Here is a 27,851-nt window from a genome sequence, read left to right as displayed (position 1 = left end):
GTGCCCTGAGCGCTCGGCTCAGGCTGCTGAAACGGGGCTCCTGCGGCCCCCTGGTTCGGAATCAGTGCAGACCCCCAGCAGGAGGCCGTCTGGGGCCCCGCGGGGGTGTGCTGCCCAGTAACCCTCATGTGCTGCACACGGCACTTCGAGGGCTAATCGCTGCTTCAGGTTCTTGAAAGTGAAATGAGTTTGTGATTATGCAGGGACTCTGATAAGAATCCATATTCTCTGTAGCAAAAAGATTTTCAGGTTAGGAGTTTGTACGTGTTGAAATCCCACTTCTCCTGACCACTGTGTTGTCTGGCCTTGGCTTAATCGTGTCTCCTCTCTGACCCCAGTGTAACATGGGGATAGTGCCTTTATGGAATAGGGATTGTTTAGAGGAGCAAATGAAATTGTGTATGTGAAAGTGATTTGTCAGCGACAAAGCACAGTATTTAATTGCCAGCTTATCATGACTGTTTTCCAGGAGCGTTGTTAGCAAATTTGGTGTTCTTCCCACTGCAGCGTACTGTCCCACTCCCAAAGCCAGCGTGGCGGTCCGGTGCAGAATTGGACGTGTGTGTGTGTGTGTGAGTGTGTATGTCTGAGTGTGTGTGTGTGTGTGTGTGTGTGTGTGTGTGTGTGTGTGTGTGCGGGCGTGTCTGTGAGTGTGCGTGTGTGTGTCTGCATGTGTGTGCGTGTGTGCGTGTTTGTGTGAGTGTGTGTGTGCGTGTCTGAGTGTGTGCGTGTGTGTGTGCAGAGGATGAATGCCCTCCCCTTCTGCATATTCCCAAGCAATCGTGTTGATATGACAGTATCGTTCATCCCTTGAAAAGAGCTGGGGAGGTTCCCTGGGAAGTTTCTGCCCCATTCATGTGGGCATCTAGGTCCTTTGCTTTCTTGATTGTGGACGTGGTGGTTGCGGTCTGATGTACTGTTGTGTTTGTACCCAACAAAGTTTTCAGGAAGTCTGCAGCAGAATATACAGTCTCTCTCTTATTGGGGTGCTGGTACAAGTTTGCGCCCTCACTTCTCTTGGCTCTCATCCCTAGAGATTATACCAAAATCCTCAAATAAATCATAGTCAGATCCTCTAAGTTAATTCTTTGGACAAGCAGAATTAGTCCTTGATGCTTATGATAAGCACCAAAGATGCGAGATTCAGTTCCCTAGAATTAGGCAAGATCATTTTTGCTGCACATTGCTGCTTTTCTCCCTTTCTTCCACACACACTCACATCAGGTTCACGCATGGTGAACTCAAAACCCCAATGTTCGTACTTGTGCATGAGGGGTTCTTAAGGACTGTGGAATGTGGCTCTTCGGAGGAGATAGGCTTAGGTTTCTGAGCAGGTGGTGTCCTCAGCTGCTCAGTGGGGCTAAAGAATGCAGCTGTTCCCGTACGAGTCCATAGAGCGTTTCCCAGGAAGCACCTTCTTTATTAAATGTTAACTTGAATTTCTGTGCATTCTCCTTGAGCCTTTAACACTAGTCCCTGCCCTGGGGAGAAGAGAGGTACATGGAGCCATTCCATATTTATTATCAATGGGACATTAATCAAGAAGCTTAAGTGAAGATTGTGGGTTTGGCCTGCATCAATAAGAAGTGGGATTGGGAAGTTCAGTGATGGACCTCTCCCCATTCCTTCCTGTTAACTACATCTCCCCACCTAAGGCAAGGCAATGGGGATTCTCTCCCAAGTTTAAATCAGCTTTTATTCTCATAATAATGATATCTTTTCCTAATCAGTTTGGATATCCAGTCTTTTACACTGATTATGTAAAACAGTGAGGTTGTTATTTTTAGAGCGAGTTGATGTGTGCGGACATTAATTTCTTTTCTCCTGTTACTGCAGGGGAAAGACCATATAAATGTCAGACCTGTGAGCGGACCTTCACCTTAAAGCACAGCCTGGTTCGTCATCAGCGTATCCATCAGAAAGTAAAAAACACAAGGCACCACGGGAAGGAAAGTGACAAGGAAGATCGAGGGGAGGAGGACAGTGAAAATGAGTCCATCCACAGTGGCAACAATCCACTCTCGGAAAATGAGGGAGACTCCACTCCAAATCTCAACAGTCATTCAGCTATTACTCGAAGCCGGAGAGAGAGCCTGGCCAGTGCAGCCAAGGATTCGGGGCGGCAGGAGGAGAAAGGTGCCCCAAAGCCCGCCACGGGGGCCGGCCCGAAGGAGCCCGAGTCTCAGGGTAGCGCAGATCCCGAGGGCCCGGAGGGCTTCATTCAGGATCTGTTGGACATTCACAGCAAGAGGCCTCCTGCAAACCACCTCCTTGCCTCTTCAGATAGCGCGCCCCAGCTGGTGGGAATGGAATGACTTGGGGCACGGGACCCTGTCACCCATCTGTCCCCAGCACACTGACTAAAGCCAGCAGAGCAAAAGTACCCCAGATCTGTAGCACACTGGATTTCCTCAGTGACTCCAGTTGTCGGGGAGTGAGAGAGAAAAAGGGAGAGAGGAAAAGGAAGAAAAGAAGTATGGCCGCCTGACTCCAGTGCCATAACCCTTTCAGTATAATGATGCAAGAGACTACAGGATATACTGATTCCGAGTGCCTTACTACTTTATTAAATCTTTTGGTGTCATTGACCTTTTTTTTTCCCCAAAAAATGATTTTTTTAAAAAAAATATTTTAATGAATTATTTGGAGAGGACCTTTTTCATTTAAGCATTAATGTTACCTTTTTGTATTGGTGTGCGTGAGCCTGTTCGAGTGGAACTTTGGTAGTTGCCGTGTTTTGTTTTGTGAGCCGGAAATGGGGGAAAAGGAACCAATGCCCTTGGATACCACAGCTAATAACTGGAAGAAAATGATGTGAATTTCATGTACCAGAGGAAAATTTGGATGGGAATAGTAATTTCTCAGAGACATTTTTGTACTTACTACATGATGGAGCTCTAATCTGGTTCCAGGTATTAAGACAAGTGGTTGATGAAGGTATTCAAAATTGGTTCAAGCCAAAACCAGGAAAGACGCTAGCTTCAACCTCATACTTGTTTTCCACTCTTTTCGGCATTAGAAATGGTGTTATTGTTCAATGTTTTAAGACATTTTTTTCTGGACTGAGCATACAGAGAAAGAGTTACCTTAGCAACTTAACCTATGGAAATTATGCACAGCTGTCATATGTTTGATTTTTTTTTTGCTTCAATATATGTATTATTATTATTATTGTTATTATTATTATTATTATTATTTTAAAATTCATCAGTTGCTAGTCTCTGCAGTCAGCAGAAACCAATGGGCAATATTTGTCCGCGGAGATCTATGATGCAGCTTTGGATCCCTGTGTAAATGTTTGATTACAGCTTTCACTAGTTCACTAGCCCTCACGTTGCAGTTCTTCTACTGAACCTAAATGAATCCTTCCTTCCTTAGTGACTGGAGAAATAAAGTGGAGGCCAACCAGTAATGTACAGAGGAACATCTCAGCAGTGAATGAGAGTGAGAGAGAGAGAGAGAGAGAGCGAGAGCGCATGCTCTTTGGAATATGTGCATGTGTGTGAATAAATGCACTCCTCTGGGGAGGTGGTAGAGCTAAGGGGATAAGAGGGACCTCCACGTGCATCAGGAAAGCACTGCAAAGATTTTTTTTTTTTTTTATGGAAAGAAAGGCAGTAATGAAATCTGTTACTCACAAGTAAGGTATTCAGTCTTCCAGCTCAATGAAATGCAAGCCTTAACCCACTTTTGCTACTGTCGTGTTTGCAAAGCAAGGAAATACTACTACTGGTAATAAAATTCCAAGTGCAGTTTGGGCTGGTGCTTGAAGATGAACATGTCATTTCTGATTCCCTCTCAAGAATCTGAACCCCTAGATGCAGAGAGGAAAAATTTTCTTTAAGAGGCATCCCATGTAGGCAGTGGAATTCACTGCAAGCCACCAACAGTGAGGGGTAGAAAAAAAAATGTATCCTACTGTAGCTGAGCTCGTGCTCGGCATCCTTTTTTGTCCTTCAGCCATGACCTCTAGGACATAGAGCCAATAGTATTGCCAGGGATGCCCTGTGCCGTTCCTCCACTTGAACCCCCCCTCTTCCTTCTCTCCTACTGCAACTACAGCTGCAGCTCCTTCCCACCTCTTCTTCATTTCCTTTCTAAGATTTCTTCCTCTTTTTGGCCTTAAACCACCTTCTCTCTTTCTCTATGTTTGTATATATAAAGACATATGTATGCATCTTTTTTTTTTTTTTTAATTTTAATTTTTAAATTTTTCTCCTTTTAATTCTTCACCAATTCCTGGAGGTAGAAATTCAACTGCCTAGATTTCAAAAAGGAAAACAAATGTTTTTGACATAATGAAAAGTGATATGAAAAGAAAAAAGATTGATGTGATTTTTAAAAAATGTATTTGGAATGTCTGAAACAAGTTTAAAAACAAGGTTTTTACTCCAGAGAAAAATCAGAACCAGTGATTCCCTTTCTGACTTAAATAGGCTGTGACCTACAGAATGCAAACCCAATTCACACATGCTCCCTTCATTTTACTTTAATTGTTGTTGATGTTACTGTTTGAGGTTTCTTGTGGGCCTTTTTTTTTTTTTTTGTCAGCTTGTTTCTTTTGCGACTCTCCACACTAAACTGCGCAATATTGTGGGGGGAAAGCCATCACTAATCTCTGAGCTGCAGTGAGATGTAGCAGATATCAGCTCCCAGCAGTGCCGCCGGGACGACAGCTAGCAATAATCACTATTGAGCTAAAGCTTTACTTAGTCTTTATATCCGAATAGATAACAAAGTCTTGCCACATTTTTTTTTTTTTTTTGGATATTTTTATTAGTTGAATTTGAAGATTTGTTGCTGTTTGTTGGTCTCCCTCCCTTTCCCCCTTCCAACCCCCAATATTAAACTGTGAAGTTTATAATGTGTTTAAACTATGGGTGAATCTTAGACTTAGTTTGCATGTTCAGCTAATTTGTCTCTATACATATTTTGTTTGATTCTTTTTTTTTTTTCCTCTCAGGGCTTTTACAAAAAAAAAAATGGATCTTCTGAAATTTTTTTGTGTCTGAGGTGCAAGTTTTTTTTTTGTTTTGTTTTGTTTTTTGATTAATGGACTTAATGCTGAGATAATTCAATCACTACATTAAACACTTGACTGTGAAGCAAAGCAAAGAAAATTCTGTGGGGCTATTTTTTTTAATAGCTTTGGGGAGCTACATGACAGTCGAATGCCAGTTTCAGAAAGATTCATCATATTCTTTGACCCTTGTTTGTATCTCTTTCCCTCCCTTTCTTCAAGAAAGAAGTTAATCTTAGTGACTTCAGCCCATGCATTAAACAGGAAACAATAATAAATGTGTAGATTCATATTTTTCTAAAGGGAACTTAAAACTGCTGCTACAAGTTGTGTACAAAACTGGTCTATGCCACATGAACAGAGAATCACAAGTTTTGTTTTGGTACTTTTTATTCCTCTTTCTACTTAGTTGTACAGTACTTCCAAATTCAGAATGAAAGTAAAGCTGTTCTGTATTGAACCATCTAAGCAATAAAATGTTATATTTAAAAATCACAGGTTACCAGATTCATGAGACTCTTCTTGAAAGTTTGCCATAATTAGGCCATCTGCTCTTTTATTAAAAGTTCTAAGCCTTAATCTTCAGCAGAGAACTGAAAATGGGCACTGTGGAGAGACTGACACGTCCATTACCCATGGTTTCTCACCTGTAAGGTCTTGTTCTTAACTTGGAACGCAGAAGTTGCTCCATCCAAGTTAGTCGTGTCTTAAGAATGTTTGGCTTTTGCACAAATAGTTTTCATTGGAGATGAACTAGAAGAGGATTGAGCCCTTAAAACTTTGTTGTTGTAATAGTTGGAACAGGGAAATGAAACCCTTAGCCCCAGGGACACAGGGAATGAAATTGGCCACAATCTTAGAGGTATCAAGAAAATAACGTCCCAGAATGGAAGCTCTGGGATTACAGTGACCAGTTCAATATTAGAAGCTTTTTATGTAATCACACAGGTCCCCTTATTCATACCCATCCATTGTTTGTCCTGAGAACATCAAAGTTTGGTTGTTTATCTTTTCAGAAAGGTCAAAGTTTCCCAGCTGAACTAAACTATTAAAGTTTTATCTTACTCAACAGAAAATAAAAATCCTTAAACCTAAATCCATAGACTTAATTCAATGGTGATGACTTCTCCTCTCCCTTCTTACAGACACAGCCTGTATCAATTCAGATTCTAATAGTACTCTCAGAATGAGATGCTACCATCTAGATAATGACCTAGATTCACTATAGTTCACTTGCCTGGGTCTTCATATCAACCTCTTTTAAGACGTAGCAAGGAAAAGTGTGGTCCAAACGACTTTCTATATTGTGCTTATCTCTTTGCTAATCAAACTTGCAGGACATCACCCATGGTTTCTAGTCTTGTTCTATAACTTCTTATCTATCTAACTTCTCATTCTCTTATTTTCTAATCTGTTGTCTGTTGGTCCTTTCATTAACCTCATCCTCCTGGTGCTCCTCATTCTGCTAAGTGGAACTGGTCTGAATGAGATAATAAAATGGCAAATTGCACTACAAATAAATAACAGTGATCTCATCTTGCCAAGATGTTTTTACTTCTCCCTAAGGAATTCTCTTGTTTTACTCTACAGAGGTTACTCTTCGTCTTTCATAGCTCATACTTTACTGAGAAAGGAGACGTTGACTATAAAGTTAATTTTTCTCCTTCCACTATTTCCTCCTCTACATTAGCGCACAACAAGAATGAAATTGGTCCTTTTTGGCAAGACAGCCATCCCAGTTGTTTCCAGTAGACTTCTCCGCTGTCATTTACCCTTTTCCATCCTTCAGTGTCTTGTTCTTGATTGCTGCAGGCTACAAACATTGTCAAAATCCTCCCCATCCATTTTCTGTGGGGTCCTGTTTTGTTCATCTCAAAATCCCATCACATCTCCCACCCTTCATTTCTCTTAGTTCTTGAAGTTTACCCTTTGATCCCATCCCCTCATCCAACAGACTATCCTCAATCATCTCCTTAATGAAACTTGAATGATTCTTATCAACTATTTTCCTACCACAATCTTCAGTGATTACATCCCCTCATCCAGCAGACTATCCTCAATCATCTCCTTAATGAAACTTGAATGCTTCCTATCAACTATTTTCCTACCACAATCTTCAAACACACCCAAGTCTCCCTCCCTAACAGCCCTTAAAACTACTATTCAATATTTGTCCTTTATCAAAATCCTAAAACAAGCTATACTTAACAGCTCCCACTTTGCTCCTTTGCTATTTACTTTCAACCTCATCATGTGCTCTCCAAAGTTACCAGTGATTTTTTTAATTGCCAAATCTGATGTGCTTTCTCACCAACTTCTAATTAATCTGAGTTTTCATGATTATCCTAATTTCCCTGTCCTAGGACTAGTCCCATTTCTTCCTTGTTAGACTCCCTAAGTGGACATACCCCAAGATTTTGCTTTAGGCCCTTTTCCCTAAGCTATTTCATTCTTGATAACCCCATCAATTCTCAAAGTTTGTCATCTTTACATTTCATTTGACTTCCCAGATTTATGTGTCCAGTCCTAGCCTCCCCCTTGAGTTCTGCTTTGGAAATATTTAGCATTAAATGTTTCTAGCACAACCAATCTGAAGTGTCCCAACAAGCATGCTAAATATTTCCAAAACAACTCGGTTTCCTTTTGCCCCTGAATCCTTCCTTTGAAGACTCCTTTTTGTCAAGGGCACTGCTCTACTTCTGGTCTTTCAGCATTTCCCTAGATTCCTCAACCTCATGTTGTAATCTTGCTGTTTCTAATTTAAAAACATCCTGCGTGCATCCACAGACTTTCCCTCATTTGTAAAGCCCTACACATCCTGATCCTAAACCTAATTTTCTAGATTCATTAGGCTTGACTTCCCTTGCTCAGTGAACACTTAATTTGGTCTTCTCCCAGTTCCTCCATTTCTTTTGTGCGTAAGATACAACCCTTCCCTAACTCTGAACCCTTGCCTGCCTCTTAGATGGCCTTATGTTCTAAAACAAGCATTGTCGACCAAACGAATACTGAGTCCCCAGCTGCTAGTGCCTTCTTTCCCAAATTCTGGTTTGACAATTTTGTATCTATTTGTATTAACGAGGCTGTATCTTTTTATGTAGGTGCCTTTGTCCCCCATTAGAATATGTCTAATGTGGAGATCCCTCTACTCTTTGTGCTTGAATCCTCAGCTTTTGGTACATTGGTTGGCTTGCTTGATTTAGACAACACTTATCACACCCTACTTTTCCTCTGTTGTCCAGTATTTCTCCTTCCTTTCAGAGGCAGATGCAGGTTATCCATGTTTCTTTCCTCTACTGCAGTCCTGTGTTCTTGCTTCTGGTCCCATTAGGGTATTACAACTATTCCCTAAGAGTTACTAAAGATCTTTTATTTAAGACATCTTTGCACAGCTCTGCTGCATCCAGACCTAAGTGCTGGAGGCTGACCGCTATCTCTTAACCTCAGAACATCATTCTCCCCGGTTCCCTTCTTGCCTAATTACTCCTCCCTCTCCTTTCCTAGGTCATCAGCCGAATCCCATGCACTGTACTTCACCAGCTGCATCCCCAGTTGTGTTTTCCTCTTCATCTCTGCATCCTTCCCTTTTCTCAATCACTACCCTGGTTTTGGCACCTATTACCTGACCCCTCTGATCCATCCTCACAGCCAATAAAGGTATTCCTAAAGTCGCCGTGTCTTTTCTTAAACTCCAGTGCCTTTAAATCAAATATAAACTCTTTGTGTGACCACTTTGTAACCTTTTGTTACTCTCCTTGAACTCCCAAGTTAATCCAGAGGACCATCTCTTACACTTCTTTGTGCCTTTACACATTCTACCCCATACCTAATATGCCGTCTCCCTCCCCTTGGTCTCAGAATATTGTTTAAAAACTGCTCAAGTACCACCTTCAATGTGAGGTCTTTCCCACCCTCAAAGACTACCTAGTATTTATATTTTATGTGTGATTCATATGTACGTGCTGTCTCCCCAGACAGAAAGTAATCTTGAAGCCCAGGACACTCATGTCTTTGTATCTCCGGTGCCTGACACATAATAGCCCTTAATAAATGCTTGTTGGTTGATTGAAAGTGTGCTCCACTTGGTTCTTGCTCCAGGAATTTTGTTGGGTCTCAGAGATTTGCTTCTGCAACTCCGTGGTGGTTCTCCCACTGCTGGCTTGGATTCTTTAAACTACAGGTCTGACTTTGGAATTGCTCACAAATTACATCCATCATAGTGCTAGAGGTGTCTGCTCTTCCCTGGGGTTCCTGATGTACAGCTGAGTCACAGGCAAGGTGGCTCCTGAAGAACGAGTGGGACTCAGCCAGGGAGATGAAGATCGAAAGGGTCCATCAGTCTCTAGCATCACTGAACACTCACTATGTGCCAGACACCATGCAAAGTGCTGGGAATACAAAAAGAGGCAAAAGACGGGCTCAAAATCAGTGAGGGGGGCGAGGGGGGAGGGAGGAGGGGAAAGGGGGTGTCTTCCGGGGATGGACAACAGCTGATAACATTCAGGATAAATAGGAAATAGTAAGAGGGAGGGGGAAGGGCTTCCACCAGGGAAGTTATTAGGCAGAGATGAGCAAGAACAATGCTGCAGCTAGGAAATTAAGTGTCTGTAGGAGGTCACTGGACCAAGAGTTTATGGTGGCAGGAAGGTTCAAGAAGAACAAAAAATAAGAGGGGATTGACTTATGGAGGCATTTTCTATTTGATCCTGATTTCTATTTGCAACGGGAGCCAGTGGAGTTTAGGAGGTGTGTATGGGGATAGGGTATAATGTTACCCAATTTGGGCTTCTGGAAAATAACTGAGGGCTGGAGAATGGGTTGGAGTGGGGACCCAGATCTACATGCAGTTTCCTGCACTAGTCCAGACACAAGCTGATGAGGGATTGCATCAGGGATGTCTGTGGGGAAAGAATAGAGCATGTTTAAGAGATGTTGCAAAAGTAAAGCGGCAGGTCTTGGCAAAAAATGGAATCTGGTGGAATATGTGGAGGGGAGTAGGGTGAGACATGGTGAGGCGTGCCCTCTGGACCAACGAGGGCTATGATGTCCCAATTTGTGCATAAACCAGGGTAGAATTGAACAAAATCTTGCTCAGAGTCATCAAAGTTAAGTGCTGGGACAAAAGTCAAGACAAATGGCAATGGCCTGAGGTGCACCGGATGACCTCCCCTGCACCCCAGTACCTCCATTGTCTATTCTGCCAGGGGAAGACTTCTCCCACGGGGGTACGCATCCCTGAAACTCTCTGACGGGTTTGACTTCTCATCTGCTCATTCGGCTTCCGGGATGTGTCTCCTGTGCACGCTACAGTTTCTTGGAGCCACAGGTGAGAGCTGCCAAAGGTGGAGCGCAGCCCTGGAAAAGGCTCAGCAGGCCACACACCTGAGCTGTTAGATCCCCCACTCATGGGGCCCGTCACCAGAAGGATGAGTGGGGAGCAGAATATTCCAACTCCACAACTTGTACCAGTGAGCTGAAGGGAATGAGTGCCGAAGCCAGAGCTGGGAAGGGGGCCGGAGGGCTGCTTCCTTACAATGAAAGGAGGTGAGGAATGAGAGAGGAAAAGGTTTAGGACGAAGGGAGATTTGTTGCTTGTAGAACAGGCACTCCAGAAGGCACAGCAGATGGAGGGAAGTTCATGTTTGGTTGGAACGCTCTACTGGGAAGGGAGAGGGAGAAGAGAATAGGGAATGCAGTGGTGGGGTTTGGGGAATGGGGTAAGCTATGACCAGGTGTAAGAATGTTCATTCTTCTCAGAAGGTATAACTCTAATTCCCAAAAGAGGCTGGAAACCAGTTGCTGTATGAGATGGGAAGCAAGTCAAATGGGAGACCCCGTTTCACTAATTTTTCCTCTGAATGATAGAAATTAGACAATAAAGGTACGGCAAGAGATCAGGATGAACCTGCACAACAACAAAAATGGCCCATGGCCTGCTGAGGTGGAAGACTGGAGGAAAAAGGTAAGATTGCTCCTCTGCACCAGTGCAAGTTTCCTCCTGCTTGGCCTGCCCCGTCCCCTTGCCACCTTCCCTCCAGGGGACAGAGGACACTCGGTCAGAGAAATGTCCGGCTCTTCTTACCTTCTTACCTACAATGCTCTAAGAAGTCAGACTCCCAGGGCAGGAGGTGGTTACCTTGGGACAGCAGATGTTGCCTGGCCAGATCCCTTACCACCTTTCTTCTCAGAGACAAGAGAGCAAATGAGTTCAGATTGAGACTGGGGGGAAAAAAAACAAACAGTTTGATTTGAGCAGAACCTAGAATTTTGGAAAAGGGGAGTGACATAAAATAAGGCTGAAAAGACTGCTTATTTGCAGATTCAGGAAAGCTTCAAAAGGCAGCTCAAGGAGTAAGGTACGGTAGATCTGGTTTGGGTAAATGAAACTTATCTCCCTCAGTTTTCTCATCTGTACAATATAAATAGCACCTAACTTCCAAGATTGTTGTGAGGATAAAATTAGATTATATTTAGGTGTTTTGCAGTTCTTAAAATAATTCAGATGCTAGCTATTATTACTATTATTGTTATTATTATCATTGTATGGGTGAGGAAATTGTGGTCCCAAGTGGTTGCTATATAAATGGCGATATTGTATTATTATTATCATCATCACATAGGGCATCATGGGAGAATTATGTTGGTGCCTTTATGAAGGAGATATTTAAAACTGGAGCCCAAGAAGCTGTTGGGATAATCCCAGGAAGAGAGCTGGAAGGGATGAATTATGGTGGTGGTGGTTGGAGTGGAGAGGAGGCGGATGGGATAGAGATTGAAGTTATCCTAACAGATAGGTTTGTAATAGTGTTTCACGTCCATGTATCTCACTTGAACTGTACAACAATCTTAGAAGGTAAGTGCTAGTATTGGACCCATTTTTTTGGTTAAAACTGTGAGCAGATAAGTGGCTTGCTCAGTTACACATACATCTTTTTTTTTTTAATTTTATTTTATAATAACTTTTTATTGACAGAACCCATGCCAGGGTAATTTTTTTTTACAGCATTATCCCTTGCACTCACTTCTGTTCCGATTTTTCCCCTCCCTCCCTTCACCCCCTCCCTCAGATGGCAAGCAGTCCTATATATGTTAAATATGTCGCAGTATATCCTAGATACTATATATGTTTGCAGAATCGAACAGTTCTCTTGTTGTACAGGAAGAGTTGGATTCAGAAGGTATAAGTAACCCGGGAAGAAAAACAAAAATGCAAATAGTTTATATTCATTTCCCAGTGTTCTTTCTTTGGGTGTAGCTGCTTCTGTCCATCCTTGATCAGTTGAAACTGAGTTAGGTCTCTTTGTCAAAGAGATCCACTCAGTGAAATGAGCAGAACCAGGAGATCATTATATACCTCAACAATGATACTGTTTGAGGATGTATTCTGATGGAAGTGCTTGCATTTTTGTTTTTCTTCCCGGGTTATTTATACCTTCTGAATCCAATTCTCCCTGTGCAACAAGAGAATTGTTCGGTTCTGCACACATATATTGTGACATATTTAACATGTATAGGACTGCTTGCCATCTGGGGGAGGGGGTGGAGGGAGAGAGGGAGGGGAAAAATCGGAACAGAAGTGAGTGCAAGGGATAATGCTGTAAAAAAATTACCCTGGCATGGGTTCTGTCAATAAAAAGTTAAAAAAAAAACACATACATCAGTTCTTCTCTCCTCCAAGTCTAACCTTCTATGCCCTACGCTATGAAGAAGACTCCCAAGGAGGAGCTCTAACCCAGCTTTCCTTCTCTTACCATCCTATCCATAATCACAACTTTCTTTCATCCTATTCAAGGGTAGCAGATGGTGTAGTGGACAGAGTACTGAGAAAAGACTGATCAAATCCAACCTCAGATATTTATTAGATATATGATCTTGGTAAGTCACTTTACCAAATTTGCCTCAGTTTCCTCATCTGTAAAATGAGCTGGAGAAGGAAATGTCAAACCATTCCAGTATCACTGTCAAGAAACCCCCAAATTGGGGGCAGCTAAATGGTGCAGGGGCCAGAGCCCCGACTGTGCAGTCAGGAGACCTGGGTTCAAATCCGGCCTCAGACACCTAACACTTTCTAGCTGGGTGACCCTGGGCAAGTCACTTAACCCCAAATGCCTCAGGGAAAAAAAAAAAAAAAACTCAAACCCCAAATGGGATCATGAAGAAAGGGACGTGACTGAAATATGAAGGACAGTAACAACATATTGAGTTGACCTAAGTCTTTTGAGCCGATACCATCCAAAGTGTAAACCTGACTAATAATCAAATCCAGCCTCAGACATTTAGTAGGTTTATGACGGGGTAGAGTAAGCAGAAGGATCACTGGGGATTTTCCCAAAAGAAATGCGCAGAATTCAGAAAAAGCTCACATAGCCCGAGCGCAGAGAAAGCCTTCACGTACAGCCCCGGGAGGAAGCTGGAGAATCTGCCGCCTTTGGTCCTAGGGGACGGGGTGCTATGGATAGAGCGCTGACCCTGAACCTGGACTGCTCAACAGTAACTCTTAACATTGACGCGGTGCGTTCTGTGTGCAGGGAATTGTGCTAAGTGTTTTTACCCGATATCTTACTTGTTTCTCACAGAAACCCTGCGCTGTTATCATCACCCCCGTTTTACAGTTGAGGAAACTGAGGCAAGCAGGAGTTTAAGGGATTTACCAAGGATCACACAGCTCCTGAGTGTCTGAAGACCCAGATCTCTATCCACGGAGCCAGCTGGCTGCCTCACACACACACACACACACACACTATGGCTATGCTAGACACTGGGATAAGCTCAGAAGGTGCAGAGTCCCTGCCCCCCCAAAGTTTTCATTCTATCAATCAGGAGGAACAGCACGGATACATACAAGAATGTACAACACACAGGATGTCCCGGCTGGCTGTGATAAGCATTGTGGGAGAAAAACAAGCAAGCGAGACAATCCCTCCTACCTTTAAGGACCTTATAACACATCCACGAGAGCTGTGAGGAAGTGGCGGGAAGGGAGGGAGCCGTTATACTGCTAGGGGAACAATTCTATCCAAGAGAAGAAATTCAAGGCAAGAGTGAGGAGGAGGAGCAAAAAAATGTATATATATAGGATTTAATATGTATTGGATTACCTGCCATCTAGGGGAGGGGGTGGGGGAAAGGAGGGAAAAATTTGGAACACAAGTTTTGCTAGAGTCAATGTCGAAAAATTATCCATGCAAATGTTTTGTAAATAAAAAGCTTTAATTTTAAAAAGTAAAAACATTTATAGTATTTTATTTTTACAAATACATGCAAACATTCACCTTTGCAAAACCTTGTACTCTAAATTTTTCTTCTTGCCTCCTTCCTCAAGGCAGCAAGCAATTTGACATAAGTTAAACATGTACAATTCTTATAAACATATTTCCATATTTGTCATGTTGCACAAGAAAAATCAAATCACAAGTGAAAAAAAATGAAGAAAGAAAAAAAGAAGCAAATAACAACAACAAAAAGTGAAAATACTAAGCTTTGACCCACATTCAGTCTCCATAATGCTCTCTCTGGATGCAGATAGCATTTTCCATAACAAGTTTATTGGAATGAAGCAAAAAGCTTTCATTCTATCAAGAGGAACAACATGGATACATGTAAAAATATACAATGTACAATATATAGTCTCAGTTGGCTTAGTATAGCCCAAAAACAACTTAAATATACATTTAAACTTAAAATGTACCAAAGTTTTAAAATGACATATAAATTTAATTAATTTTATTATTAAAGATTTGTAATTAATATAAAAATAAGTAAAAATAATTTGAGGAAGGAAAAGACAGTAGCATAAATTAGAAAGATCTCATGTGTTTTGAAGGAAACATTATTCTATGAGTGAAGAAGGAAGTGCATCCTACGCATGAGGACAGCTTGAAAAAGACATTTTGAGAAATGCTGAAAAGTTGGGTTTCCACAGAGTATTGCAAGTTTTGAGATAGTGTGTAGGATGTGGGTATCACTGACCAAGAGATTTTCAGAATGTAATCAAGAGGTTAGGGAAGGTTGAGATTCCACAGAACAACTAAATGATCAATAGAAATCTTGAGCAAACAAGGACTTGGGGAGCTGGAAAGGCACAAGTGGATTCAGAAAGTCTTGGGTTTTGAGAAAATAGCTGATCCACCCCAAATTAGTTGACTTGACCAAATCACTACTGTGCCTGTTTAATAGGCTAATTGAATATATTTAGGGGGAATCATGCAATGGGCTTGTCACAAAGACTGTAACCTGTAAGGGAATGGACCAGTCTAGTCTCTGAAGGGAGGGATTGTGCCAAACTAGCAAGTATAAACCTTCTCCCACTTCTGTGCTCAAGGCTCCCTCTTTCCCAAGAGGAATGTAGTCCTCTTCTGGCCAGAAATATTAAGATGATTCCTTAAGATTCTTCTTCAATAATTTTTCCTTTATATTAGATTTTCAGCGTCAAAAGTGTATTTCTAACAATGTGACTCCCCAAGATGGAAAGCCTTGGGTGAGGAACATCAAAGCTGGTTTGACTGGACAATAAAGTGTGGGAAATGCAGAGTATCTGAAAAAGTAGGTTGGAACTAAGTTTTGAAGGACTCTGCTGTCAAATAGGAATTTGTATTTGATTGTACAAATAAGAAGAAGTCAGGGGGTTAATTGAACAGATGAAACAAGGTCAGATCTGTGTCCTTGTGTGGAAAAATGGATTGGATAGGTAAGACTGGAGAGAGGGAGACTGATTAGAAAGATATTGTCAGAGTACATACCGGTGACAGGTGATGAAGACCTGAACTAGGATACTCGTAAGTAGTTCTCGAATAGAAATGTAGGAAGTAGATTCTATCAAGATAGAATCATTTGTTATTGTTCAATTGTGTTCTACTCCCTGTGAACCCATTTAGGATTTTCTAGGCAAAGAAAGCTTGCTTGCTCTTTGGCCCTGGTAAATCATTTAGCTTCACAGCTTACTTAACTTTAAAATGATGATATTGGGATAAATGAATGCTTCTGAACTCAAGTTCTAAAGTACTTGTATAGGTAACAAACAAGGCTCCTAGAATACCCACCCAAAGGGATGTTCTGTGCCTTGTTCTGTGCAGAAAAACAAACAAAAAAAAAACGATCCTTCATCATCATGTTTACTTGTTTTCTCTACTCAGCTAGATATTTTAATGCAAAAGCATTTAATGAATAAAACAAAGCTAGAAAATTGCTGAGAACATTCCCACCTAACCCCAGTAAACCTACTCACATCCTCTCCAACAAATACACATAAGTGGGATGAGTGGAAGTAAGAATCACCCTGTGGGTTACATACGTAAGGATATATGTATGGAGGACCAGCTCATGCCTCCTGGAATTGTCTGTTTTCAGCCAGCTGCTCTCTCCTTATCCCGTGCCATTGCTTCAGGGCCACCCTCTGCCATCTTAGTCCCATTGGCCAGGGTCGAGTGGCTAGAATCTCATTCTCATAAGAGCAGACAGAGTCATTACTGGCAAGTTACAGAAATCAAGGTGAGCGGATGTCCCCAAGCTAAAACTATCTTTCCTTTTTGTATTTCTATGGTGGCTAGAACAACTTCCTCTGTTAAAGATAACTATCTCACTTGAGGGCGAGGGTTGGCTCATTGTTGGATCTTAGCTAAAAAGTAATTCCATGTTTGGTGACTTACTGACTATGCGTGGGAATTTTTTGCCATGAGGAAGTTGCCTGTATCCAGCAACTGCTTTAAATCACTTTTATTTAGGCAAGGTCTTTGAAGCTCTCCTAATCATAATCCATTTAGCAAACTTCATGCATGCAAATATGCTGGGCTCTCCTGATCATAATCACTTTAGTAAACTTTCTTAAATAGCAGTGCCCTTGTGGTCAGTAAGCAATTTTTTGGGAAGTTGGGGTGTTACAGGCCAGAACTTGAAACAAGGTGCTAAGTCACTGGAATTGATAGGCATTCCGGGAGATTCACAAGTCAGAAGGACAAACCCACTAGAGGAGGAGCCCACTCTCAGAGGCAAGACAGATTCATTCTGTTCTTCCACTTTTGTGCTGACTGGAGGCTGAAGCTGGGAGAGGCAAAGGACTAGCAACAGGAGCTCTCGGAACCAAGGAGAGGGATAGGCTTCTAAGAAAGCTAACTGGGTCCCAGGAAGGAGATTCAGAAGCCAGAGATAATAGAGGATTTGGACTTTAACAGCTGGCTGCATTTGGGGTGATTATTAATCTGAACTGAAAGTAAGGCTGCTCCCAGAAGCTCCCCAAGAAACCTGCTCTCAGAGAACATTATAGTTAAGAGAAGAACAGTATACTGGGGTATGAAGTCTACCCCTTGCTGATTGATTTCTTCCAAGGTCCTCTTCCCTCTCAGTCCTTGTGAATGAAAATACTCAGATACAGGGGCAGAGAGTCAGTTCTGAGCCCTCCGTTGGTGGATGCACCCATTCTGTTGCCTGAACCACCTCTTGGACTTGCCTATGGGACTGCAGGACTTGCTTGTCTGGGAGTAATAAACTGTTCAACTTGAACGTCTGTATTTCCTTTTGATATCTCACCCACATTTCCCTCACATTAGGTTAGGTATTTCCTGATTTAGCATGCCAGGAAATTTGAATCTGAACAAAAGATTAGCTAAAGAACCAAAGCCACTGTTCTCTACCCACCTAGCCCTCACTCCTACCTTCTGATATACATATCTGAGGGCAGCAGAGCTGGGTTACTATATTTTGTTTCCATACATATGTATGCCTGTAGAACACAATGAGCCATCCTTTTATCTTTCACCTTTTGTTCCCAGGTTTGTGCTGCTAATTCAAGCTGCCTATATTAATGACTCTCCAAAGCTAGAGGGTCCTCAGTAATAATGTTCCTTTTTTTCCCTCAAGCTTAGCTTAAGACCTCTTTTTTATTTGCTTAATAAATATTTATTAATATTTTGTTTAATGCCAGACCCCAGAATATAAGGAAAACATTCCCTACTCTTATAGAGCTTCATAAGCTTCAGTCTAAAACAATAGTTCTCAAACTTTTTGGTTTCAGATCCCTTTTACATGCTTTAAAAATGATTGAGGACCCCAAAGAGCTTTTTATTTTTGTTTATGCTTATATCTTTCAGTATTTATTGTATTAGAAATTAAAATGGATAATTTAAAATATTAACTTAAAATAATAAAATCATTACATATTAACAAATGCAATTTTTATTAAAAAAAATTTTTTTTCCAAAAGAAGATTTGGCAAAAAGAGTGGCATGTTTTATATATTTTTACAAATCTCTATAACATCTAGAAAGTAGCTAAATTATTTGTGATGGAGAGTACCATTTGCATGCAGAAAGAGGATTGTAGGAACTGAATGTGAATCAAATATTTTCACTTTTTTTTGTAGTTTGCTTGCTTTTTTCCTTTCTCATTTTTTTTCTTTTTGATCTTTTTTTTTTTTATGCAGCATGATAATTTTGGAAATATGAATAGAAGAGCTGCACATGTTTAATATATATTGTATTACTTGCCATCAAGGAGATGGGGTGAGGGGAAGGAGAAAAATTTGGAACACAAGATTTTGCAAGGGTGAATGCTAAAAACTACCTTTGCATGTGTTTTTTTTTTTTAAGCTATTATTAAAAAAAGAAGAAGAAAAGAATATAACCAAATTCTCATATCTTGTCTCTACATTCAATCTGTTGTGATGTGTTGTTTTGGTTAACGTATAGGAAGAAAATCTTGCCTCACAGACAGGTATTTGGAAAAGAAAAGAGTAACATCTTAGTATTATTACAAAAATAGTTTTTACTTTATGGACCTCCCCCAAAAAGTCTTGGGGACCTCCAAGAGTATACCTTAAAAATTGCTAATCAAAGAGGTATGAAAAGAAAGGTACACTAATACAGACATATCATATAACATATTACATAAAATATAACACATAATACAAATTATACTAAAGACAATTTGAATTTATGTCCTGGTTTATTTAAAAATGTTAAAAACAACAAATTACAAATGTACTAAATGTAGTACAAAATGTACTGTACACATTTTCATTTGATCCTCACACTACTATAAGGTAAATAATAGTGTAATTATTTTGTCATTTTATAGGGAAGGAAATTAAGACCCAAAGAAATCATGATTTTCTTAAGGTTAGTCAGCTAATAAATAGTAGAGCTAAGTATCAAAATCAAGCTTTTGCATTCTAAGCCAGTTCCCTTTCTAATCTACCTGGCAGCATCAGGGTAGACCAAAAGCATTATATAAGTTCAAAAGAAAAGAAGAAAAGATTACTTTTAGCTACTGGATCTTTAAGAAACTGATCAGGTAGTCCCTCTTACATAAATAACATTTTTATGAAAAAATAACTTTTTCCAAGATAAAATTTAGTGAGAAGGTCATTGTTTCATTCACATATTGTTGCAAACCTCTTTAACATTTAGAAGATGAAGTGAGAGGAAGAAGGAAGGAAACTAAAGTGGAGAGATGGCATTCCAGGTGGAAGCAAAGTGGAGGAAAGCGAGAAGTATGATTTGTGTTAAGGGAACTTTTTCACTGGGGGGTAAGGAGGGTATACAAAGGAGTTATATCAACTAAGAGGCTTTAAAGTAAGTTGAGGTCAATTTAACAATTCTGTAGGTGATGGAGAGCCACTGAAGAATTTTGAGCAGATTATTGATGATGCGAAAGAATAACCTGGAATTCATATATGGGATTGATTAGAACAGGGGTTCTTGACCTCTGTGTGTGTGTATGATGGACTCCTTTTCCAGTTTGGTATATATTCCTCAGGGGGAAAAATTGTATTAAGTTTTTTTTTTTTTAAATTCATAGTTGAAATAAATTGCTAAATTCCATTAAAGGTAAATGAAAATAAATCTGTAATTTTTCCTCCATTCAAATTCACAGACCCATCTGGACTCCTGGTTAAGAACCTATAGTTAGAGGAAAGAAACCCTGGAAACTAGTAATGAAGATATTGCAGTGCTCTAAGGAAGAAACGAGGCTCTGAACCAGGGTGATGCAATGAAATAGAAAACAGCATGGCTTTGTAATGACATGGCCTGAGCTGAACTCCTGGCTCATACACTTACACCTATATGCCCACGGACACATCATTTAATCTCTCAATGCTCCACCTTATTTATAAAATGAAGGCATTGGATTAAATGGTCTCTGAGATTTCTTCTAGCTCTAAACCTATGATCCTATAATTTGATGACAAATGTGAGCGATTCCAGCGATACAGGAACAGGATTTGTTGGCTAACTTGTTATGGAAGGTATCCTACCTCAGTTTCCCTCTTAAAGTAGTCAACTCCAACCAAAAGTTGGGGCTTGGTCATGTGAAGAATTTATAATGGCCATTCTCTTTAGCAAAAGGTAGATTTATTTAGGGGAATAGATGACAAACAAAATAAAGGGATACAATAGGCAGGAATGGTAAATATGAAATAGAGTGGGAAAGCATATGAAAGACAAATTTCTCAATGGAAATCACAATTAACCCAGTAGAAAGGGAGCATCCCAAGAGGTTGGGCGTGTCCTTAACTGGCAGGCTAAATTCTGAAAGGGACTGAGCACTCTAAAGGAGGAGAAGTGGGGTGGGGAAGCATGATGGAGTTAGGGGGGATACCACACGGCATGGGGGGAGGAGAAGGGGAAGTAGACTTTATAGGGAACATTCAACCTCTGGGACATGAGTGGGATTTTTGACAGGACATGGCCAGGTAAGACTGCTGGAGACCTCTCCAGAGGGACCACACTGCTAAACCATGTCTTCCAGAGCCTTCTGCCTGCTTGCCTCACGGATCAGTTCTTTAGTTTCTCTTGGTCCAAAACACCATTCAGGACTTCATTGCTCTGGCCACTGTGTCTGCGTAGGCCTGCCATATCCCAGGGTCGGAGGAGCTGACTGCCCTGTTTCATCTACCCTTTCATCTTGGGGAGCTTGAAGTGGGCAGATGGGAAGCATCAACAGCACCAGCATCGGCAAGACCCCATGAAGACGTGGGCTGCCCCTCTACTGCATGATGGTACTCAGCCACAAGTGGTCCACACGAAGGCCATTCGGGCAACAGAGATGGAGGTGGAACCCAATACAGCATCCCAGGACTATGGCAGACTCTTCCCAGGATTAGCTTTGCTCCCTTCTTGTGGCTAGTCTTGAGGTCTCTCCAGGCTCCACACCTAATTTATCCCAAATCAAGTTATGGCTACACGGATAATGTAACCAAGAGTATTGTACATTCTACAAGAAATAAGATCAAAGGATCATAGACCTAGATCTCAAAGGCACCTGAAGGATCATTCAGTTCAATCTTTTCATATTCCAGATGAAGGAACAGAGGGCCACATGTTAAATGCTTTGGCCAAGGTCACACAGGTAGTGTTGAAAGTAGGATTTGAGCTCAAGTTCTCTGACACTAATGCTAGTGCTCTTTAATATATTTTTAAAATCCTGAATTTAACACCAAAAAAAAAAAAAAAAAAAAGAACATTCCCATATACAAAGAAACAAAAAAATTTGTACATAAAGCTAGGATTCTCTTTTTATGTACAATTTACTTCTTTTAAACATATAATAAATTTAAAATGTAACTTTCAAAGCTTACTTCCCTGTTTCTTTTTGATTTCTCTTCTGTGCATTTTTTAAAAAGAAAAATGCTTTAATTGCTTCCTTCCTTTCTCTCACTTCTTTTTCTTCCTCCTTCCTTCTTTCTTTTCCTTTCCTTCCTTCTCCTCCTTTTTTTCCTTCCTTCTTCCCTTTTTTCCTTCCCTTCCTTCTTCCCTTCTTTCTTTTTCTTTCTTCCTTTCCCTCTCTTTTCCCTCCCTCTCTCCCTCCCTTTCTCTTTTCCTCCCTTCCTTCCTCCCTTCCTTCCTTCTTCCCTTGCCCCTCCCTTTCTCTCTCCTTCCCTCCCTCTTTTCCTACCTTTCTTCCTCCCTTCCTTCCTATATACCTATAACTTCTAGGCCACTATAGCCAATGTTTGTCCTTAACAAAAAAAGATCCTCCTCTCCCATTTGACCTTGGCAAAGATGGAAACTAGACACATCCCATGACTTTGCTGACCACTGGATTCTAGCAACTGCCCAGCATTTATGGAAATATATAATTGGCTTCCTCGGAGTCTTCCTCCATTCAAAGGTTAAAATTTACACTTCCTAACTTGCTTTACCTTGAACAAAGAGTCTTCCCATCTTTTATATTATGAAGCATTAGAGATAGATCCACTTTGTTTTCCTTGTCCTGTTTGTGTTGATAAATACCATATATTAAGTGCCTCTTTTATTTCACTTTTGTTCCTTAAGTTGCTGTCCGATGGAGGAAGGGAGCTTGTGATCTCGCTAGTGCAAAGAAGCCTTTCCAGTCACTCAAAATTAGTGGCCTCATTGGAACTAAGACTAATGACCACAAATGTTACAAAATGATGGGTGCAGGATGTGAATGGGCTCGGCTTTAAAGGATAAACATTAGCTGATGGGATATTATAGCAAAGAGCCGTGGGCAAGTTGAAATCATTGAAGTTCTTTCATTTGTATTTAGTCTGAGAGCTGGGTCCTTGTCAACAGCAGCTGAGCTTTTGTGCTCCTGCCTAGGGCTACCTGTGAAAGAACAGCTTGTTCCCTAATCACCCCTTAGACAACCTCCGCCCCGGTTCCGAGAGGGACTCAAGGTGACCACAGGGAACAGGTGATGAAGCATGTCTCCTACCTCTTGGCAAAAAAATGGAGCTAAGGACGGGATGAAATGTGTTTTCAGATATAACCACGGTGTTTGGTTTGCATAACTACTTATTTGTTAAGATAAATACTACCTACCCATTAAAAAATAGCACCTACCTCGTAGTTTTTGTGAGGATCAAAAAGGGCGTTTGTAAAAAGTGCCTGTAGCAAGTGTTGTATAGGTGTTCTATACATTTTTTAGGGAAAAATAGAGAGAGAGGGCAGCCAGATGACACAGTATATAGGGCTGAACTCTTGGTCAAGACAGATTAAAATCCTCCCTTTGAAGCTTAGCTCTTTAAGTCTGGGCAACTGACCTTTCTTTTCTTAGTGACAGTTTCTTCATTTGTAAAGTTGGAGATAAAAGCACTTACCTCATAGGGTTGTAATGAAGATCAAATAAGATAATATATTAAAAAGCATTTCACAATCTTAAAGCACTATGATAAAAAGTAGGTATTATTACTATTACTAATTATGGAATATTCTATTGTAATGCCAGAGAAACGGAGGCAAGACAGAGATTGTTTTTTAATCTTTTAATTGTGGAGAGTTTAGGTTAGCTGACTGAATGGAACTCATGTTCAAAAATCATTCAGTCCAGAGTGACTGGGGAAGAGCGTTTATATAGCAAAGCAAGCAGGTGATACAGAAGCTGAAAGGATGCATCCAGCTAGGTCATCAGGCAGCTGTTAAGACAAAAAATTATATTTCTCACAGCCTAATAAGCTGGATGGACACAATGATGGGAATGGGTCTGAGCTGTATACAATAGTGGGAGTAATAGGATGCATACCATGATGGGAATGGGCTAGGAGGACTTTCCAGGATCAGTATTTTCAGGGAACACTAACTGATCTTACCTGTAGAAGCACCTTATTGGTGTGCTGCCCAAGTAAGCAGAAATAGGCAAGGTCCCTCTGTGGTCATGCATGTCATTTAAAAAATATTTTTTAATTTAATTTAATTTTTTTTTATTATTATAACTTTTTATTTACAAGATATATGCATGGGTAATTTTTCAGCATTGACAATTGCAAAACCCTTTGTTCCAATTTTTCCCCTTCTTTCCCCAACCCCCCCCTCCCCCAGATGGCAGGTTGACTAATACATGTTAAATATGTTGAAGTATATATTAAATACAATATATGTACACATATCCATACAGTTATTTTGCTGCACAAGAAGAATTGGATTTTGTAATAATGTACAATTAGCCTGTGTAGGAAATAAAAAATGCAGGCGGACAAAAATAGAGGGATTGGGAATTCTATGTAATGGTTCACAGTCATTTCTCAGAGTTCTTTCGCTCAATTCATTATTTCTCTATTGGAACTGATTTGTTTCATCTCATTGTTGAAGATAGCCAGATCCCTCAGAATTGATCATCATATAGTATTGTTGTTGAAGTAAATAATGATCTCCTAGTCCTGCTCATTTCACTCAGCATCAGTTAGACTCATGTAAGTCTCTCCAGGCCTTTCTGAAATCATCCTGCCGGTCATTTCTTATAGAGCAGTAATATTCCATATACCACAACTTATTCAGCCATTCTCCAATTGATGGGCATCCATTCAATTTCCAGTTTCTAGCCACTACAAACAGGGCTGCCACAAATATTTTGGCACATACAGGTCCATTTCCCTTCTTTAAGATCTCTTTGGGATATAAGCCCATTAGTAGCACTCATGCTTGTCACTTTGATCTAGTGTGTGAAGTTAAGTTCAGGTTCTCATGAGAGACTTACAGGGTCCTTTTTGGTTCAGCAAAATAGGGGGATGGGGGAATAATTAGGAAGGGATAGTGATGTTTAAAAAAAAAAAAAAGGTAGGGAGCAGCTAGGTGGTGCAGTGGATAGAACACTAGCCCTGAAATCAGGAGCACTGGAGTTCAAATCTGGCCTCAGACACTTAACACTTCCTAGCTGTGTGACCCTGAGCAAGTCACTTAACCCCAATTGCCTCAGCAAAAAAAAAAAAAAACAAAACAAAAAAAACCCACCAATGAAACATTAAAAAGTTAAAGAAAGGAGAGTGGGAAGAAAGGAAAACAGAAAGAAAGAAGAAGAAAGAAACAAGAACTGGGCAAATTCTTGGTTAGGAATCATCCGAAAGCTGTTCTTGTACAGGAATCATCAGGCCCTAAATTTGGCAGGCTCTTTTCCTCCATCCTGCATCCTTTCCATCTAGAAAGTACAGTTTTCTAGGCTTTGTGTACGAATTTCACTAACAATCATAGTTCCTTCCATGTGTTAGACACACATTTCCATCATAGGCTACAAGGAAAATGCCCTTGGAGTTAAGACTTAATAATGTTAGCTCTGTGTATATATACATACACATAGATAGATAGATAGATAGATATAGATATAGATATGTTATACACACACACATACACATATATGTGTGTATGCATATATATGTTAGCTCTATGTATATAGCAGCAGGGCAGGGCAGGGCGCAGGTGGGGATCACCTTGTAGGCTGTAGTTCCAAAAGAGAGTATCTGACAAAAACATGTGCAGACAAGAAGCAGCAATCAGCTGAGTTCTTTACCATTCCCCTCCAGATAGCTATCACTTCAGATAGAGTTCTGGAATATCAGAACCAACAAAAGGTTAGGATGAGGTATTTTTCCAGCCTAGGACAACTTAGGAAGCTGCAGGAGAGGTCTGTGACATTGGGGAAAGCCCTCTGTGAGTGTCAGGAGCTCTCAGCCCACAGACAGTAAGGGGGCCAAGTAACTGGTCTGAAAGGCATTACAAGGGACCCAGAGCTGGCACTGAGCACCAAGCCCTATTGTGTTGTCTCTAGTTCTGGACCTCAGATTTAGGGTAAAGATTACTGGTATTTGTAACTTCAAGGGAACAGAGACTCTGGTCAGATCCGAAGCAGAAAAGAAAATTAGCATTTGCAGCCAGAGGAGAATAGAGGACCTGGTCACAGTTCAGGGGTATGAGGAGCACTAACATTTACTGCTACAGAAAACCAAGGATGCTTTCTTGTTAAAGACCAGAGTACAAGCCACGGACCACCTTAGATCGTCTCCTTAGAAAACTTACAAAGTCTGAATACAGCAGCACAAAAGGTCTAAAGCTTGATACAGTGTGCCTTACTCCCTGGAGCAGGATCCAACTTCAACATAAAGTTAAAGGCAAGACATAGTCTGAAAAAAATTAGGAAAACAACAGCAACAACAACAAATTCTGATCATAAAAAGTTACCATGGTGAAGGAAAGATCAAGACACAAACTCAAAGACAACAATGTTAAAAACAGCTACACACAAAGTCTCAAAGAAAATTGTAAATTGGTCTCAGGCCCAAATTTGAATTTTCCAAACATGCTCAAAAAAGATTTTAAAAAATCAAATAAGAGAGGTAGAGGAAAAAATGAGAAAATAAATGAAGAGAATCAACAGCTTAGTAAAAGAGGCACAAAAATACTGAAGAAAATAATACCTTAAAAAATAGAATTGGCCAAATGGAAAAAGAATAAACATTTACTAGAAGAAAAGAACTCCTTTAAAAAATTGGCCAGATGGAAAAATAGGTGCAAAAACTCACTGAAGAAAATAATTCCTTAAAAATTGGAATTGGGCAAGCCAATGATTTCATAAGACATCAAAGTCAAAAGAATGAAAAAATACAAGAAAATGTGAATTATTTCATTAAAAAAAAAAAACAATTGACTTTGAATATAGATTGAGGAGAGAGAATTTAATAATTATTGGACTACCTGGAGAGCCTAGACATAATATTTCAAGAAATTATCAAGGAAACTTATCCTAATAACAGAAGGTTAGACACAGAAACAGAAGGTAAAACAGAAATTGAAAACAGTTGCCAATCACCAATCATTTCCCAAAATGCAAACTCCCAGAGGATGATAGCCAACTCCAAAGCTTTCAGGTCAAGAAGAAAATATTGTAAGCATCCATAATGAAATTATTCAAATACTATCAAGCCACAGGCAGGATCACAGAGATTTTAGTAGCTTGTATGATTTCCCAGAAATCAAAGTGTCAGGAGCAATGGAGGAATTAAGTATAATGTTATAGAAAAAACAGGTACAGAGTTGAGACTCATATGTAAATTTAAACAGATGGAGAGTATAGTTGTGCCTTCATTTCAGAGCATAAAGAATTCTGAGAAGAGGAAAATTCAAAGCAGAGCACACCATTCATTAGATTGTAAGCTTCTTGAGGGGGAGAATTGTCTTTTGCTTCTTTTTGTATTCCTGTTGCTTAGTGCAGTGCCTGGCACATAGTAATAATAATAATAAATAAATAATAAATGTTTACTGATTAATTGATCTAGATTGAAATTTGTACTAATCTGGAGCATTACTTTCTTTCCAATCTGCTCAACCTGCTGGTGTTAAAGTGGAAAAGGGATCCCCAAAGTTTGGGGTCACAGACTGGTGTCATGAGGTGTCTCAGAAGAATTTCTAGGCTTTGGAAAGGCTTATGTGAAATGATGCTAAGTGAAGTGAGAAGAACCAGAAGAACATTGTACATGGCAACAGCAAGATTATGTGTTGATCAACTCTGATGGACGTGGCACTTTTCAACACTGAGGTGATTCAGGCCAATTCCAAAAGACTGGTGATGGAGAGAGACATATGCATCCAGAAAGAGGACTCTGGGGACTGAATGTGGATCACAACATAGTTTTTTCACTTTTTTATTGTTGTTTGCCTGCTTTTTATTTTTTTTCTAATTTTTTTCTTTTTAATCTGATTTTTCTTATGCAACATGATAAATGTGGAAATTTATATAGAAGAATTATGCATATTTAATATATAGAAGTTATTTGGTGTCTAGGGGAGGGATAGAGAAAGGGAATGAGAAAACTTTGGAACACAAGGTTTTACAAGGGTGAATGATGAAAACTATCTTTGCATACATTTTGAAAATAAAAAGCAAACAAAAATATCAAACTAGTTAAGCATTCCTGGTATAAATCCCATTTTGTCATGGCATGTCATTATTGCAGAATAATTCTGTAATCTCCTTGCTAATATTTTATTTAAAATTGTTGCATCAATTTTCATTAAAGAAATTGGTCTTTAAAAAAAAAAAAGAATTTCTAGACTTGAACCCATTTCCTAGTCCAGGGGCAAAAGTTTATTAATTGCAACTTCATTACAAG

At 40.2% G+C, this 27,851-nt stretch overlaps 1 protein-coding gene across 2 annotated transcripts in view; it reads left to right on the top strand.

Moving 5' to 3' along the window:
- The window catches only part of RREB1 (ras responsive element binding protein 1), a 77,835-nt gene extending 68,744 nt beyond the window's left edge, over positions 1-9,091 (top strand). For both annotated transcript variants that reach the window (XM_051970724.1, XM_051970723.1), the window contains one exon: positions 1,837-9,091. In XM_051970724.1, the coding sequence (XP_051826684.1) occupies positions 1,837-2,315 (479 nt within the window). In that variant the 3' untranslated portion in view covers positions 2,316-9,091. The remainder of the gene's footprint in view (positions 1-1,836) is intronic.
- Positions 9,092-27,851: the final 18,760 nt, after the last annotated feature.

Source organism: Antechinus flavipes, chromosome 1, assembly GCF_016432865.1.
Source record: "Antechinus flavipes isolate AdamAnt ecotype Samford, QLD, Australia chromosome 1, AdamAnt_v2, whole genome shotgun sequence".
Classification (NCBI taxonomy): Eukaryota; Metazoa; Chordata; class Mammalia; order Dasyuromorphia; family Dasyuridae; genus Antechinus; species Antechinus flavipes.
Note: the sequence above shows the minus strand (reverse complement) of the source record. Positions and strands in the feature narration are given on the sequence as shown.